Consider the following 14,113-nt stretch of genomic DNA (forward strand, 5'->3'; position numbering starts at 1 on the left):
AAAAAAAAAAGGGGAAAAAAAAAAAAAAAGAAACGCATCGCGGCGGAGATGAGAGAACAGAAACCTCCGCTCCGCCGCGCTTGGGGAAGGCACGGAGCTAGACATTTCACCAGCTGTTTCATGTCATTGTCCAGGTTGTTCGGTTTGGTTTTGCTTGGTTTGGGTTATTTGGGGTTTGTTTGGTTGGTTGTTCGGGGCTTTAGGGGTTTTTTTAAGCTATTTTGCAGTTCTAATCAAAAGATGCACGTCCCACTTTAAAAACAACAACAGCACAACACAGCCCACGACGTTGCCACCCACTTAAATAACAGCTCCTGCCCATAGAGTAATCCTCTTCGGGTTGTTCCCAGTTAAAAACAAGTAACAAAATCTCCCATCAGCAGAACTTTACCACTGAAGCTTTTAAAGCCTTGTTAGGGAAGGTTGCTGTAACCTCCCTCCCTCCCCACCTCCAGCACTACTCCAATTCAAGGAAAGAAATTCCTAGTAAAGCCCACTTCAGCAATCAGTTCAAGACATGGACAGGTCTGTAGGGGCTCATAAATTACACAGGGGTATTCTCTAAAGTGTTCTTACCAGTTGAAAATGTTCCAAACCTTCCAATCTCTAGGACTGTGTGATTATTGTAATATATTTTTGTGCAATTAAACTAGATAAAGATTTTTTTGTTTGTTTGTTTAGACAGAAGGACACACAAAATCCCCAGAGGTCTTTAAGGAGGTGTAAATACAAACATATAAGCAAACTCAAGCTCTCCCCTCCCACATATCTGAACAAACCCCCTTCTAGTCAGTGGTGGTTTATTAAAATCTCCATGCTGTGCTGAATATCAATGTAATGTGTATTTAGGAATGTAATGTCTTACACAGATATGTATCCTACGTTACATTCCTAATGCAGTATTGACAGAAACACTGGCAATCGACCTTTGTAAAACATTGGCATCATCAAAGTGTGATGACCCCTCTGTATTTCATTCTATGGTTTTCCAGAGCACGGGAGTGCTTTATGGTGACAGAGTCAATGGCATTTCAGTGGCAGTCTCTTCCTTCCTTTTACCACTATTTACTGTGGTTTAAAAACCAGTTATCTAGTCCCACTGATGGTGACCACACTACACGCTGAATTACACAAACACAGCATCTCTCTTCTGTGTTCAGACCTAGCTGCTAAACCAGCATGTAGGAAATAGTTTCCAATTTAGAAGTGAAGTTCATAGTTGAAAAAGCGGGTGTCAGTATAGTTCTAATTAAAATGTAAAGGCTTGTGCAGAACAAGGCTCTGCACTATGGTACTATGGTAAAACAAGGGCTAAAATTCTGTCATTGCTGCTTTCATTGCTTGATATTCACACACCAGTGGAAAAGAAGGGGCTTTTTCCCTCTCCTTTTTTAACAAATTCTTCTGCTTCCTGAGCTTAATTCATTAATCCTGTGGCATTGTATCTGCCAGATTCAGCAATTCTATTGATCAGCAGCATTGTTAAGAAAAGAAAATAAAAAAATAATGTTGATTTTGGTCATTCCCACACTTGTTATCCTGAGCATTTTCATGCTTCAGGCAGTGGATTAGAGCTCCAAAATGACAAGAGACGCCTGTCTGTTTTCCATGGATTACTTGCTACAGACATTCACTCTGCAAAGGAATTCATGTCACTTTGAGATTATTTGGAGAATTGGCCTAATGAATTATCCTTTTGTATTGAGCAAACAATTAGAAACAAAACACAAAAGATGCACCATATTCAGGACTTTATAAAGCACATCATTTTACAATGATGTTGTTACACTCAATTTACTTCTAGTTGCATAAAGAAGGCACAGCTACTTCTTTTTTTTCTTATAAGAAGATAACACAAAGCTAAAAACCTATCTTTCTCATGTAGAATGAAAGTGTAACACTCCAGACTATTTTACATCAATCAAATAAACAAACCACATCCCCAGTCAATATATATTTTCCCTAGAAAACATATGGATTGGATACAATGAACATTTGCTTATCCAAGATTGCATCTGAGAAATATAACACAGCATTATTTAAGGAGGGATGACAGAGACTTTTCACATCCTTCACGGGAGAGATCACTCACTTTTTGCCTTCCTCTGTGGGATATGACAGTCCAAAGACATAGAGAAGGGTAAAACCTGATCCTTGTGCTATTTAGCTCTAAGTAGTGCTAATCAGCTAGTCAGGAGAGCATATGCTACACCCCCTTATAAGGACAGGGGCAATGGCAGCACTTCAGTGGTGCTTGAGGAGGCTTTATATCTCACAGGCACCCATTGCCATATGGTGCTTCTGCCAAGGCAAAACTGGGCTCTGCTTGGAAGGAATGACTTGGCCAACGCTCTTACAGCCAGTGCCAGAAACGTCAACTCTGGGAATTTAGGGTGGGCAACAACTCACTCTCAAATAACAATCTATTCACCTATTTTCTTTGGTCTTTTTAAAGAGGTCTAGCTGCTGAATTTAGAGAGAGGCAAAAAAGTAAAATCCAAACTTTCTCAGTTCTTCAGATAATACCCTTAGCCCCTGAGGAAATGAAGAACACCCTTATTAGCTTAATGAATTTTTCTGTTATTGGGAAGCAAGTTCAAAAAGAATAACAGTTCTTCTGCATGTTTTCCCATATTTGTTGCAGATTTTATTTTCTGTAATGGTATTTATAAGACATTCTATATAGTGTTTTATGTTTAAACCCCAGATAGGCCCTTGTGAGCTCTGTTTAACATTTCTGCTCTCATGCTGTGTTGCATTATTATTTGGAGGTTTTTTATGCCACCTTCCAATATGTGCAGCAACTTCACATTGATAGATCTCACAAAAAGTTATACTTGGACGGTTCTGGGCTTTTACTGCTGACCATCCATGCAGAATTACTCTAACAATCACTTACAATTTGGCATCGTTTGGTGCTTCTCATTACTCAGAAATAGTGTTACTTGACTCATAATTACTTCAAACCTTGCTGCTTGCTGTGATTTTTATGCTTAGAAGCTCTTGAAAGCTTAACTGCTCTAAGAAAGTCGTTAGTGTGCTTTAGAAATGTACTTCTGTTTTCAGGATTGTTTCCTGTGTTTTGGATGAGTCATTACTTGTTTATATGGATGTGATCAGGTCCTTCTCAAAACTACGCAGGAATTACCAGAATCCAGTTTTGACACTTGGTACTAATCCAGTAATCTTTGAGACAAAGATTTCTTGGGTTGAGTGTGGAATTTCTTGCTAAAATCAGAGAAAAAAAATCAAAACTTTTCATTCTGCATCTGATTGCTAAAAACCTCCTTAGAGAGCACAATCATGCAGGAAATGTGAAATCTTCTCGGATACACTCCCTGCTATTTTTGTCTATAGCAGGTGAATTGCTTGATAAGCAGAATGTTTACAGTTCTGCAAAGGGTCCCTTTGAAATTCTCCAGCTGTATATATAATGATTCTCTGAAAGTGCTTTCAAATAACCAAATCATTATTGGTCCAAAAGGAGGCTTAGTCTAGAAAACAGTCTTAAGTGCATTTTTCATTTGATGTGTGAGAGACCCAGAATGCAGTGTCACAACCTCAGAACTTCAGAAGCAAAATCTCCTGTAAGAATATCCAGATATCATCTAGCACATTTTACCCTTATGTCACAGGCTGCCACTCTCTCATGTGGGATGCTACAAACTTATTGTGGGAACATACTAGCAACATGGTGAACAAGAATGTTTAGAAATTCTCCTTTTGGGCATATGAAAGGGGTTGTTTTTAATGCAGTTTCAGTGCATGCACCTGCTAATGGAATGAAAAGAATAATCAAGTGGTGCTGTGGAAAAACAACAATGCAGAGGAACTTTGGATGTCATCCTCTCTCCTGAAGGAAACATATCATCAAGCTCTACCTCTGAAATTCAAGTCCTTTGCCTATGTAAGACAGGAATCTAAACCTGGAATCTATTTGACATGAAGCTTAATGCTGACACAGTTGTTTTCTTTCTCTCATGGAAGAAGAAAAAACCAAAAAGGAGGAAACCTATAAAAGGCCTATACAGAGAAGAAAAATGCTTCTGATAGCCAGACCTGCTGAACTGGATATCAGCTATTATTTTTACAGTGTTGATGATTATCACATTAGCTTGAGTGCTTATAAGTATCTGTTTCCACCTGTTTTTTAGGGGATTTTAAATTCTGTTGAGTGGCACTTTTTGAGTTCTGAAGCAATCACAAAGCAAATTTATTTAAAAATGCATCAGCAAAAAGAGATGTGCAGGTGTAGAGTTTAAAATTTTGTGAAATTCGGAGTTGCCAAAATCACAGGCTTACATTTAGATCTGGAAATATTCTTACTTTTGGAAGTCTAGACAGGTCTTTTCCCAGCTTTCCCTTGGGCTATGTTGCATTTGGTAGCCTTATTCAAATCTCCTCAATCTATATAAATCCATAACATTTCTTATTATTGGATGTGATTGGGTTGCTAACCACACCAGTCAGTGTCTGCATTCTCTCAGTAACACTGCATCTTACCATCTTGTCACAATCAACTTTTCCTTCATTTCTCAAGACTAATGAGACTGTACTCTGTGTGATGCTAGTACTTTTGGCAGCATAATGGGATCTGTATCAGTATGATGTGTTTTATTCACAATGCATTCAGGTCTATTAAACACCTCATTAAATTCTTCAAAAATTTTCTTTGCATCCTGTTCTGTAGACAGGTTATATGCCTGTCTGAACAGCAACATTTTCAGATTGCTCTTCAAACCTAAACAAATCTTTTCTATTCCCTTGGCCTCTGTTGCCTGATATTCATCTCAGACACAGATGTACAGCACCTGTGATATCCAGAGCCGTGGTAAGAAACCCACCTTAACAGCTCAGTGCCAAGCATGTGACTTTAATAAGAGTTACAAAAAGGTTATTTTCCCCAATTCCTGGTATGGGTCAGTAGCTTCTGTTTTCAATGGATTAACTCCAGGGTACTCATGCAAATTGAACAAAACTTCCAAGTCTTTTAACTTCCAAGCACAGAGACTTCTGTCCCTCTAATTGCTTATGTTTATTGGCTGTTGGGCCTTCACTGAGGAAATACTGGACATATGTTTTTTTTACAGGAGATGAGGGAAATGCAAAGAAATATTTGATGTTCTAATTCTTCAGAAAAAAAGCCAATTCAAGAAAAATCAAGGGGAAGGGAAAAGGGAAAGGGAAAACCAAAGAAACAGCAGCTTGTGGGAGAAGTCAAATCAAGCCGGAAGGTCTCCTCCCAAATGACCAGCTGCAGAATCACTTGTTTCTCTATGCCAACAGATTTAATGGCTGGTGGATCTCTGAAAAGACAGATTATAAACTAGTTCTCTCCTTTTCTCTACTAGTGGCTACAACTTGCAAGGTGTATTACACACAAATGCATTACACATTCAGCTACTTTGGCCTTCAAATCCAATTTTGGCTTTTATCGCCCACGTTTCTTTCCAAATTGGAACAACTGACAATACATAAAATATATTCCTGCACAAAACCCAACCAACTGCTATGATCAGAAAAATAAGACATAAATAAGGTCAGGATTTTCTGCTTGTCTTTGAAAGTTGTCTTCTGTTCTGATTTGCATCTTTAGGCCCCTGTATACCTTTCAAGGTCTGATCCCAAGGGGTTTCCTCAAGGCCGCACACTGAGACGTTAACATGACAAGAAATTGATCCTGCATTTCTTGTGTACCATACCAACAGCCCCATCCTTCCCTCTTCATTTGTCATAGTATGCAAGTCATTCCTGTCAACCCTAAAAGTCCCTCCTTATCACTCCATATACAGAAAATCCCCAGTTCTATTGTATCTGGGATCCACCATGGCCAACCTTTTGGCCCTATGTAATTTTGCTTAGTTACATTTAGTGCCAGCTGTCAAAGGCTTGAAAGACACCACACTATCTTTTGTGCTACCCATTCATCACAGGTTTTTAAATAGTCCAGGTGAATTGCAGCAAACCACAAACTGCAAGTGTGTACAGCATCTGCTAAGATCATAATTCTTTTCTGGACCTTTCTTCTATTTTTTTTTTCTTCTTGTGCTGACTGGTTCATTAGTATATGACAAAGATTCAAACCCAACAAAAATGTAAACACCAACTGCCATCTTCATATATGATTTCCTATTTGATTTTCTAGACTGGAAAACTTTTTAATGAGGATGGTTTTTTCATAGAAAAATTGTAAGTCAGATTCTGTTGCATAGAGCCTGTGGATGCAAATTGTCTTTGGAAGATCAAACAATATCACACAAACATAGGGGCAAAAGAGTCAGTTTATGGCTTCTGATTCCAAAAACTGATAGGTATTTAATCACTGCTCAGATAACCTGTGGAAACTGAGAATGGTAAGTAAACTGTGATAGCTTAGGAAAACTTGGTTGAGCTTTCAATAATTTGACCTCTGGGAATGCTTTTAGAGTCAGCAATATGTACAAATGTGTGCTAGAAGAGGAGAGAGGGGAATTCAAAGAAAAACAAGCTCTAAGAAAGCATTAACTAACTCTCTCTTTCCCTCTCTGAGTCCCCAGTGAATAAGGATTTCAGCAGGGGAGGGGAACTTTATCCCTCCTCTAGATCTCATTTGTAACTATTTCAGAAAATCTTTACACTACATTATTTTTCTATTTGCTTTTCTGACATCAGATTTCATGATATTTTAGGCAGGTAAACATAGACATTGGAAAGAATGATTCCTTCTCTCTCCCGAAGTCCAAAGCAAAGTTAGGATGGAGCTGAACCAATCAGTCACACAAATCTTTTTTGTGGAAATCCAAACATAGGTTGGACACATGCACATGCATATACCATTAGAGCAAATTTCTAGGAAAATAGCTGAAAACCCAGCTTGGTTTCTATTTCTCAGAAATTCTAGAAATACTTCAAATACTTTGGTACTGTGACGATTGTATGTGCACACAGAGAGAATAACTACAAAGAGCACCAGGTAAATCAGGTATTGAAACAAACACCCCTGACTCTACAATGAGGATTTTTACACCAGTACTTAGTCTTGGAGAAGGTGTAGTCAAACCCAAGTCTGAACAATTGCAGTCTTCCTTCCCTCTCTTCTCTGCAGGCAGGATAAGAAGCTGCTCAGAACTCCCTGAAGCATCTCACCCTGTGAGTGGGGACTAACCATAGAGGTAGAGGTGTAAAAGTGGCAAAGGAAGGGGAACATATGGCCAGATGTAGGGAGGAGTGCTGCACCAAGCCAGCCTGACACCTTGTTGGAGATCATCTGATAATGGAGCTCTGCTGACACTGGGTAACACCTTCTTGCTCTCTCAGACCCTGCCCTCTTCCCTTTAACTGAGGAGAAGGAAAGACAAAGATGCTGGAACTGCCAGTAAATATTTCCCACAACGGTGGAAATTCTTAATTCTGGACCAGAATTACCCACTTAGCAACACCTAGGTGACACGTGATCAGACTAGGAAGGAAAAAGATTATATACCAATAAGCCAGGTTCTTTGTTCATGCAAAGTAGTTTAATTAAAAGATATAATATATTATACCAAAATAGTCATGGGAAAAGACTTGACTCATATAGGCACACTATGTATAGATGTACATTATGTGTGTGTGTATATATATATATATATATGTATATGATATATCTGTATATATACACATAAAGACAATACATGTTACATATTGGGAGTAGACCATAATTAGCATAATTAGCCATTTTCATTTCCCCTGGCACTTTACAATATCTCAAAGATTAATCTCTCAGGTTTTCTTTTTTTGCTGGTTTTGGGGTTTTTTTTGTTTAAATCTTATAACAGCATGTACTCATTCCAGGAATCTCTCAGCCAATTTCTTAAATATCTTAATTCTTTCTTAAAGTTTTACCTATCAATTTTTTAAATTATAAATGTGTCTATGAAGATTGCTTCTCTTCTATATTTCCTTTCTTTTTTTTTTTTAATGTTTGTCTCTACCTTCAAGTGAAACAGAACAAAAAATATGTTCATAAAGACAAAAATTCCATTGTTTATACTGATCAGCACAGACTAGGCAGTGAGGGGGAAAAAATTGAGGCATCTGTTGAATACAAATGAAGGTAGCAGGTTGGTGTGTGAGTTCTTAGGCTCTGAAGCTACTTGTCATTTGCTTTTAATGACTGAAACCTCGCTCTGCTCCTCTCCCCCTCCACCACAGGATAAAGTTAAAGAAAACGCTGTCACTCCAGGAAGGTTACTTTACATGAAACTACAAATGTGATTTGTGCAAAAACTCAGTCTTTACCCATTTGCAGCAATGTTCCACGTTAGATTTATGTTTGCCAATGACAATTTTGTTTTAAACTCACCCTTTTAACTGATGATCAAGAGCCTTGAAACTGCATCTGTGATGTGGCTAGCAGGGAACAGTGTGCCTAGAATTAGTGTCCTTAAAGGTTTTATTGTGGTGCCAGACCTGACTGTTAGGAGAGCTGCCTTGTGCCTGAAGGGTCTATTTTGTGCTTCAGCAATAGGGGCTTTCACAATAAATGGTGAAATTTGGAAGGACAACAGGATACAACCAGCACTCCATACTTCAAATGAATCTTGCTTCCCATTTTTCTTCCAAAGCGTTGAATGATACATGACATCATATGATGTGTGGTAATTCTCTCTTTATTTTGAAGGGAATAAATGGGTTCTATTTCTGAGAAAATGTATTAAAGCCAAATTTTACTGTCAGTTATCCTGATGTCAGTCCCTAGCAAAACGATTCAAATGCAGTTCCTCTGGACTCACACTGATGTAACAGAGAGCAGAATGTGGTGCTTGAAAAACCAGCTGTCACCTTATGGAAAACTTATGAAATATCTTATTTGGAAACAAGCACTCTTCTGTTCCATTTATTTCCCTCTACTTCTTTTCTTCTGGTCATTTTTTTCTGAAGACACTGTTTTAAAACAGAATCACTGTTGTTTCCTAAGAATTTATCTGCTTCTGCACTTATTCCCCACCTGACATCATAATCCTCTTGGTTGTGATATAATAATCATTTTTACAATGACCAATTGTGATTCTACAAGCTGGGCTTAAAATCTGGTCCAAAAATGCCCTTTACTCTGATATCTTACATAATGTCATATCAAATTTTGTCTCAAGAGATAATAATTTCAACCAAGTGACATCAATTAAGTTTTTATACAAGGGAGTGGTACACATGGTATAACTCCCTAGAGATAAATTCCTGCAGACTTCACAGTTTTATGATTTGACCTTTAAAAATATTTCCACTTTCTGCCCAATGCTTGGTGATAAAGGTCTAATGATTCTGTTGAAGAAGAAAACATTACATATACAGTTCAGTCCAGTCTCCCACGGGAGTTAAAATTTGCAGCAAACAGAAGCTTAAGGAAAGGAAAATCAAATGCAAATATATTTCTCATGAATTGTTCAATGAATTTCAGATACCATAGTGATTTATGTGAATAACTTGAAAAGCAACATCCTTCTTGACAAGTGCTGAGTGAGTACCCTTCTAAAGTTTTGCAGTCTTACATTTGAGGATACAGTTTCATCCTGTATTTTTGCTCTGAAATTCAGTGGTTTCTCTGTTCATCCTACCATCTTTGGCAGCTTTAACTGGAGTTATTCATGGGTTTCAAATTATGCACATGGTTTGCTGGATCTGTGCCTATGTGTGTTGAAATTTTGTAAGGAGTAGGACAGACAGCACAATCCAGAATCAGGGAGAGCCAAGTTTTCTTCTGTAGAACACTAGAAACTTCAAGGAAGGACCTCTGGGAAAAATAGATATCCAGGAAAGCAGGTTATCAGATGCTGCATAAACTAAACCTTACCTTCTTGATAGCTGATAGCACTTGAAAACTGAAGATTGCTTAAACTTAAGCCTGCTGACCAACTCAGCTAGATGCAGGGCCAAGATTTCTAGAATCTCAAACTTTCATGCACGAGTAAGCCGTTATACCAAGATTTGAACTGTAAATTATCTTTAACAAATATTAAAGTCTGGTTTGTTTAAAGGACTGGATTTCAATGTTTTCCTCTAAAACAGATATTTCTAAGGAAATTACTTCCTTAATTTAAATATTCTGATTTTTGTAAGACACTAAACATATAAGTGAACAAAAGAAAGGAGTAAACTAATACTTTGTTAACAGTTTTTACTGCAATTGTTATTTTAAACTTGTTATCTCTCATTAAAGATCTCAGAAGTTTCCATAAGTTTTATCTTGCAAAATCAAGAGAACTCTGGCCTGTGAAGGAGTTATTTTCTTCTTGGTAAGATGTCCTGCTATGGTAAAATGATCCATCTGGAGTGCCCAGCTATAGAATTGTTAAAGTAAATTTCTCTGTGCTATCATCTCCATGAAAGCCATGTGCACACAAGATGAGTCTCACAGAGCAGAAGATGGATCTCTGATGACATGAATTAGTACATAGCATGTGTTGCTTTGGAAAACTTTGTTTCATATTGAATACTGGTTGATGATACTCTCCAGTAATATCACATTACGAAACTGATTATAAAAATACCACAACCACATTATGGATAAAGGAATTATCCATTCTGTTTGCCACACCAATGCCTCACCATGCAAATCCATCCTAGATTTATTGACCGCAAATTATTGTATATGTGAAATAAATGAGTTGGAGAAAGAAGCATATCTTTATGGCTTTCAGCACATCTCCAGTGGAATCAGCATGAAAAATGCAAAAGCTATTTCGCTAATCTCTTCCAACATTTTGTATCTGAAACAGCCACTGCCTCAAAAGCTGTATTTCTCCACTGATTGCGTTTTCCAGACTCCTGAAATGAAGGTTTCAAAGTATAGTTTAGGATAGAGATTAAGTTGTTCACTTGTTTGTGTGTTTCCTCTTTTTTTAGCATATTATATAGTTCAATTACTGGCAAGGCAAAGTTTGAGATGGTTACTATTGTTATTGCATGAAATTGATCTGGGCTCCAGCCAAACTCTAGTCTCATTCTCATTAAGGTGGAGACATTCAGATGAAAATTAAGATCCTTCTAATGAAATATACTGGAGGAGTAAGTTACAAGTGGCAGGACACATTACCTTATTTATCTAGTTGTGCTTGCATGATTTGCTAGACCAGCCATTATGACAAATGTTCCTTATGCAATCTATTTCCAAGACTATTTCCATTAAAAGTAACATGATTGAGTGCACTGCTTTGCTCATAGTTGAGATATGCTCCTATGTTTATATCAAACCATTTAAACTGTGTTGCTCTAAAGCAATAAAAGTGGTTCTGTAATTGCCACATGTTCTCCTCTGCCATTTTCAAGTCTGGAAACGAGGAAATAGTTTGCAAGTTTCTGTGCACGCTATTTCTTCCTCACACATTTGACCTCAATTTTATCTTGCACTGATTTGTGTTATAAACCATTCTAGATCTTTTATGCGTGTGTGATCTAGAAAAGATCTTATTTTTTTTCTAACATTTGGAATAAAGATACCTAAAGTGATTCTATTGCTGTTACTGTTATTGCTGTTTCAAGCATTTTTCTTGCTTAGCATTATAATGGTGTACCTACCGTGTTACAGGTAAAAATCCCTAAGCAGCTACATTAAAACAATGTAGTTGCTGACAATCACATCATTAACATCCTCTTGCTGGCAGTTGAGAAATGTATTACATAGGCCCCCTTGACACATCTGCTCTTGTGCAATATGTGCCATCATCTTCAAAAGTATGTATTAATTCTGAGAGCCTCCATCTGAACCAAATTAAAAGGTCCTGAATTTGCAGTAATGGGTGTCTTACAAAATGTTTTTCATAGAATGTTACATTTGGAGCCAAATAAAGTTAGCTACCATTTCTGGAAACCTCTTGGAAAGCATTAATTGTGGGTTTAAATTTGGGGAATTAAGCTATTTAAAATTCCGTCCTATGGGGTCTCTGTATGAAAGCAGACAAATAAGGAAGGGTCTTCTTTTCGATATCTGAAATTAAAATGAACATATTTCTCTATGGAATTTTGGTATCTTCTGTGGAAGCCTTTCCTTTGCATTCATAAGTTTCCTTGTGTGGGGTTTGTGAGACCCCACCTGGAGTTCTGCATCCAGCTCTGGGGTCCTCAGCACAAGGACACAGTTTTGTTGGAGCAGGTACAGAGGAAGGCCATAAAGATTGTTAGGGTGATGGAGCATCTCTCCTATATGGAAAGGCTGGGAGATTGTTCAATCTGGAAAAGTGAAGGCTCAGGGAGACATTATTGCAGCCTTCTGGTACCTGAAGGGGCTGCCAGGGACTGGAGAGGGACTTGTCACAGGGTGTGGGGTGACAGGACAAGGGGGAATGGCTTCAAACTGAAAGAGGGTAGATTTAGGTTGGATATTAGAAAGAAATTCTTTACAATGGCAGTGGTCAGGCACTGGAACCTGTTGCCCACAGAAATTTTCAGATCCCTTCAAGGTAAGGTTGCTCTGAGCAACCTGGTGGAAGGGGTCCTTGCCCACAGCGGGTGGGTTGGAACTAGATGATCTTTTAGGTCCCTCCCAACCCAAACCATTCTATGATTTTATCATTCTTGCAAGTTAGAGCACCAAAGGCCTATTCAAAGCCAATTTTATGTTGAAGCAAGACATGGAAAGATTTAGGGCATGGAGTTACATTCAAGGCTACCAGGAGTATTTTTTCCACCCTAAGTGGGGTGTAGCAAGCTCTCTTAAACACCAAGCTTTAATGGGACTAATATGACCTGCCTAGGAACAGCTCTGGGTGTATGGAAACAGCCTGGGGAGCAGAACAGGTAGCTTAGTACATGGATAGTTATATATAGGGGATTTTTCTGCCATATGGAACATCTTAAGGGTACTCAGCAGGTTGCATGTTTTGAGACTTAGGCTATAGGGCTGAGCTACAGTGCTGTGTGACTGTGAGTTATTATGCAACATCTGATTATATGAACACAGCCTGTGCTTAGTTCATGGTAAAAATGTGTGAGCTCATATCTCTGCCACCAATGCAAAAAACACCTCTGGTTCTACTTTTGGCTCCACTGCACAGAAACTGTTCACTGCTGAAGCCTTACTCTTGTCAATGCAGCACAGTGCAGAAGCAATTTACCCATCACTAAGGACTCTAATTGGAAATCTCATCAGAAGCAGAAGGGAAGATGATGCAGGAAGGAATTGATAAAAATCCCCAAAACCTGGCTTTCTAAGTTCAGATACCAAGTGGTGGGAAAAGAAATTGAAGCTCTTTCTGGAGAATGTTGTAGTTCATAGTGGCATTGAGCTGATATTTGTACTATATCCTGTACATTCTATAAGAGAAAAAAGTCTGAAAGAGACAGATGATGGGAAAAAGAGAGATGAAGAAATTCTCCCATGAGATGCTATAAACTCAAACCAATGTGAGTATTCTATCAATTGGTCCATCTTGTGTCTCTGAGAACTCTCAAGCTGATGGAGGAAAGCACAATGTCAGAGCACAGACCTGTCAAGGAGAGGGCTGCTGCTGATGCTGTGCTTTGTGTACACCTAGAGAGTGAGGAGAAAAAAGAGACAAAGAGAACATATATTTTTTACCAGCTGCCATATTATTTTGCAAAAAAGTCTATATTTGTGGGCCATACTCTGCTTCTGTCCCTGTCAAGAGCCCAGCTTTGGCCAGTGAAGACCTGACAGCAGATATCTACAATCATATAACAGTAAATGGAAGGCTTTGAACTCATTTGCTTGCATGAGATAAATAACTTTAGGAGACATAGTTAATGGCATACTTATCTTGTGCACAAGTGGAAGAGTTGGCTGTTATCCACTTCCGACTTGGGATTTTTACTACCACAGTTAGCATCAGATAAAAGCTGATTTCAGGAACCAAGGAAATTGTGTTAGAGAGAAAAGGAGAGTTTTTCCTCCTTCACAGCAGTTGGGAGTTAGTGGACATGCTGCAATTTAATTTCAGCAATTTATGCTGGGACACCTCTCATTCCAGAAGGCAGCCTTTGTTATACACATGTAAAGCAGAATATCAGCAGTGTCTGGAACAAGACAGGTTAATGTACTGATAAAGAAGTAACACAAACTTCACCTCAGAACAGCCAATAGTTTGAGTTACAGATCATCAGTCAGCTAAAGAGTGTGGCCAAGGCAGATGGAGTTTAT

At 38.3% G+C, this 14,113-nt stretch overlaps 1 protein-coding gene across 1 annotated transcript in view; it reads right to left on the reverse strand.

Moving 5' to 3' along the window:
• SEMA3A (semaphorin 3A) overlaps positions 1 to 216 on the reverse strand; it is a 165,315-nt gene extending 165,099 nt beyond the window's left edge. Inside the window, exon 1 of the mRNA XM_077179195.1 lies at positions 65 to 216. Within this exon, the coding sequence (XP_077035310.1) occupies positions 65 to 122 (58 nt within the window). The 5' untranslated portion in view covers positions 123 to 216. The remainder of the gene's footprint in view (positions 1 to 64) is intronic.
• Positions 217 to 14,113: the final 13,897 nt, after the last annotated feature.

This window comes from Agelaius phoeniceus, chromosome 5 (genome assembly GCF_051311805.1).
Source record: "Agelaius phoeniceus isolate bAgePho1 chromosome 5, bAgePho1.hap1, whole genome shotgun sequence".
Taxonomy (NCBI): Eukaryota; Metazoa; Chordata; class Aves; order Passeriformes; family Icteridae; genus Agelaius; species Agelaius phoeniceus.